Source organism: Otolemur garnettii, unplaced genomic scaffold (assembly GCF_000181295.1).
Source record: "Otolemur garnettii isolate 467f Iridium unplaced genomic scaffold, OtoGar3 scaffold00152, whole genome shotgun sequence".
Taxonomy (NCBI): Eukaryota; Metazoa; Chordata; class Mammalia; order Primates; family Galagidae; genus Otolemur; species Otolemur garnettii.
In genome coordinates, this window is record NW_003852547.1 from 614,515 (window position 1) to 618,403 (window position 3,889).

Consider the following 3,889-nt stretch of genomic DNA (forward strand, 5'->3'; position numbering starts at 1 on the left):
TCACTCTGCCAAGAGGCCCAAGTTCACTACACTCCCGCTCAGGACCAGGAGGGGGCTGTTAGGAAGACTCCCAGCTTGGGGATGGTCTCTGGCAGCACTGTGGGGGTGGGGTGTGTGTGTGGACTTTAGGGGGAGTGGAGCTAGATGGTTTCCACCACAAGATGGCCAGGATGGGAATCTGGCCCTCCAAGGTCTTTTTCAGGGGCCTGAGGAATGGGAGGAGTGTTTGACAGGAGGGGAGGAAACCTGGGGGGTAACTGAGGGAGAAAGTCAGGGCTGCATGAATCCTGGACCCACAGCAAAGAGATCAGGGAAGAATTCTGGAGGTGACTTGGTCTCCTTATGGTACTTGGGAAGCCAAGTACCTGACAGTAGGAAAGAAAAGTTGGAGATCTGTGGAGTTGAGGTGAGTTCTCCAGGACTCAGAAGAGGGTCTGACTGGGCCCCTTTTCCAGGACTGGGTGTTCCTGACAAGATTTTGTTTCCTCTCGGATTATGGCCGACTGGACTTTCGTTTCCGCTACCCTGAGGTGAGTCTCCCCAACACCCACCATGCTAATTCTGGATACTCCCTTGGCCTCTAAAGGCACAGCAGCTGGCACTCCTCCAAAGCCCCCAAATCTCTGGATCTGCAGGCCAAGTGCTGTCAGAACATCCTCCTCTATTTTGATGACCCATCCCAGTGGCCAGCCGTGTATAAGGCAAGGGACAAGGTGAGGGCTGTGAAGAGAGTATGGAGGGAGGGAGAAGGTTGGGGCTAGCCAGGGAGTGACTGTCTCTGCCTTTCCCAGGACTGCCTGGCCAAGGAGTCAGTGATCAGACCAGAGAACAACCAGGTCATCAACCTCACAACCCAGTATGCCTGGTCAGGCTGTCAGGTGCGGGCCCAGCCTTGGGGTGTGTGGTCAGGTGCTGAAGGTTAAGGACTTGGGAGCGTGGAGGACAGGCTGCTGCCTTCTTCTTGCTTGTCCACAGGTGGTGTCAGAGGAAGGAATCCGCTACCTGAGCTGCTCCAGTGGCCGCAGCTTCCGTTCAGTGCGTGAAAGGTGGTGGTACATTGCTCTCAGCAAATGTGGGGTAAGCCAAGTGGGCCTTCTCTTCTTTGTCTTCCTACCACCCCACCCCCCCACCTTTCCAGGGCCTCCCTTTAGGCCTCCATACTCCCCACAGGGAGATGGACTGCAGCTGGAGTATGAGATGGTCCTCACCAATGGCAAGTCCTTCTGGACACGACACTTCTCGGCTGATGAGTTTGGTGAGCATGTGAGGGCCCAGAAGCCAGGGTGGGATACCAGAGCTGGGTACCTACTGAGGTACATGCACGGAATGAACATTCCTTCTCCCCCAAATCCACAGGGATCCTGGAGACGGATGTGACCTTCCTCCTTATCTTCATCCTTATCTTCTTTCTCTCCTGTTACTTTGGATGTGAGTCCAGCAGATGAATTAAGGGGAAGGAGATATAGGGGGAGCAGGGTTGGTGGAGATGAGCTGCTCTCTGCTTCTGTGTGGAGACAGCCTTTCCCTATCCTGATTCCTAGATTTGCTGAAAGGTCGTCAGTTGCTCCACACAACTTATAAAATGTTCATGGCTGCAGCAGGAGTGGAGGGTGAGGTTTAGTGCCACAACTTTTGCGTTCTATGGGAGAAGGGCCTTGGGGCCCAGACACCTGGGCCTGAAAGAGGAATGCCTGGGAGTCTAGACCCCTGGGTCCTGGGGGAGGAGGGAGAGGGGGCCCAGACACTTGGGTATGAGGGAGCAGGGGCTGGTGGCTGGACTGCAGAGTCCCCTAGCAGGTCAGTGGGAGTAGATGGTCTGAGTACTGATGGAGGAGGAGGGGTTCAGACCATCTGTATCATAGTGCTAGAGGACAAGGATGTCCCAAAGCTGGTTTCTGTCCTTTCCTCTCTCCCCAGTCCTGAGCCTCCTGTTTTTCTGTATCTACTGGGGCCAGTATGCCACTGATGGTATTGGCAACGAGAGTGTGAAGATCTTGGGTGAGAATGAAGTGGGGCCTGAGAGGGCAAGCCTTTGGCTCAGGTTAGAGGGGAAGGAGTCCTGTCTGAGCCTGGCTCTGAGCTGCCTTCTCCTTCCTTCTCCTGCCTTCTCTCCCAGCCAAGCTGCTCTTTTCCTCCAGCTTCCTCATCTTCCTGCTGATGCTCATCCTTCTGGGGAAGGGATTCACGGTGACACGGTGCCCGGGCAGGGAGCGCTCCTGGGGTGGCTGGGCTGGGGAACGGGGTGGGGGGTGGGGCAGGGTACGTGTTCTCCTCCTCCTCCCTGACGTCCCCCACCCCTGCTGTTTCCCCTCATGGCCTGCTGCCAGAGGCCGCATCAGCCACTCAGGCTCAGTGAAGTTGTCTGTCTACATGACCCTGTACACGCTTACCCACGTGGTGCTGCTCATTTATGAGGCAGAAGTGAGTCCTGCCCCCTGTCCAGGCCCCACCCACTCCCACCCTCCCCTTCCCCTCAAAGCTTTTGGTGGCTGCCTCCTCCTTGACCTGTCTGCTTGCCCTTCCCTGCAGAGCTTTTGCTTGCTAGCTCTCTCCCACTTTTCAATTTTCTGTCTTCCCATCTGTCTAAGCAATTCCTCCCCCTTCACCATATCGGAGTGGCTTTCTTCCTCCTCCTTCCTACATCTCTCACTGTCACATTTATGCTCAATGTCGTGGCTAAGAGTTCAGGAGTCATGCTGACCTGAATTCCACATAGCTCTCTCAGTTCTGAGCTGGCTGACCTTGGGTGATAGCCCTGCTCTCTGGGCCTGTTTCCTCTTTGGGAAATTAGGAGGATCTTACCTACCCCAGGGGGCTCCTCTAAGGCTTTATCACTTGATTAGCTTTGGCATAAGGGTTTCTCTCGTAGTCTCAGTTTCCTCTTCTGTGAAATGGGGCAGTAATAAGATCTATCTTGGGGCAGCACCCGTAGCTCAGTCAGTAGGGCACTGGCCACATATACCCAGGCTGGCTGGTTTGAACCCAGCCCAGGCCAGCTAAAGCAACAATGACAACTGCAACAACAAAAAAGTAGCTGGGTGTTGTGGCGGGTGCTTGTAGTGCCAGCTACTTGGGAGGCTGAGGCAAGAGAATCACTTAAGCCCAAGAGTTTGTGAGATGTGACACCACTGCACTCTACCCAAGGTGACAGTTTGAGATTCTGTCTCAAATAAATAAATAAATAAGATCTATCTTGTTGAGCTAATGCTAATAGCTCCTCACACATAGGAGGTGTTTAGCCCCAGGTTGGGTACAGGTAATGATGTATTCTCTTCGTATCTCTTCACCTTCTTTCTGTACCTCTATCCATATGCTCTGTCTCCATCCCTGGCTCTCCTGACTCTTCTGTTCTGACTACTTCTATTCCCCGGGTGCCCAGGGGTGGAGTCCAGGGACCCTGATGGAGGGCAGAAAGCCAGGCTATGATGAACCCTCTTCTGCGGGTCTAGTTCTTTGACCCGGGCCAGGTACTGTACACATATGAGTCACCAGCCGGCTATGGGCTCATCGGGCTGCAGGTGGCAGCCTACGTGTGGTTTTGCTACGCGGTGCTCGTCTCCCTGCGCCACTTTCCTGAGAAGCAGCCCTTTTATGTGCCCTTCTTTGCTGCCTACACGCTCTGGTGAGATGTGGTGGGCCCCCAAACTTTCCTTGCCTCCCGGGTCTCCCCAGAAGTGGCTGCCCCCTATCTCAGTGAGGAAGATGGGCTTTCAACTCAGAAAACGCAGCTGTCACCCAGAATCTGGTACTTACTACGTCCCCTTACTTTCCCAAAGTAAAAGAAAAGTCAAAGTAAAAAAATTACTTTCTGGCTCGGCGCCTGTGGCTCAAATGGCTAAGGCGCCAGCCACATACACCTAAGGTGGCGGGTTCGAATCCCCAGCCCGGG

At 54.3% G+C, this 3,889-nt stretch overlaps 1 protein-coding gene across 1 annotated transcript in view; it reads left to right on the top strand.

Moving 5' to 3' along the window:
- Positions 1–3,889, top strand: part of TMEM145 (transmembrane protein 145) — a 9,879-nt gene that overhangs the window by 518 nt on the left and 5,472 nt on the right. The window contains exons 2-12 of the mRNA XM_003799475.1: positions 456–530; positions 636–713; positions 792–878; positions 976–1,035; positions 1,171–1,255; positions 1,357–1,428; positions 1,542–1,610; positions 1,918–1,998; positions 2,117–2,195; positions 2,328–2,421; positions 3,450–3,622. Of these exons, the coding sequence (XP_003799523.1) occupies positions 456–530; positions 636–713; positions 792–878; positions 976–1,035; positions 1,171–1,255; positions 1,357–1,428; positions 1,542–1,610; positions 1,918–1,998; positions 2,117–2,195; positions 2,328–2,421; positions 3,450–3,622 (953 nt within the window). The remainder of the gene's footprint in view (positions 1–455; positions 531–635; positions 714–791; positions 879–975; positions 1,036–1,170; positions 1,256–1,356; positions 1,429–1,541; positions 1,611–1,917; positions 1,999–2,116; positions 2,196–2,327; positions 2,422–3,449; positions 3,623–3,889) is intronic.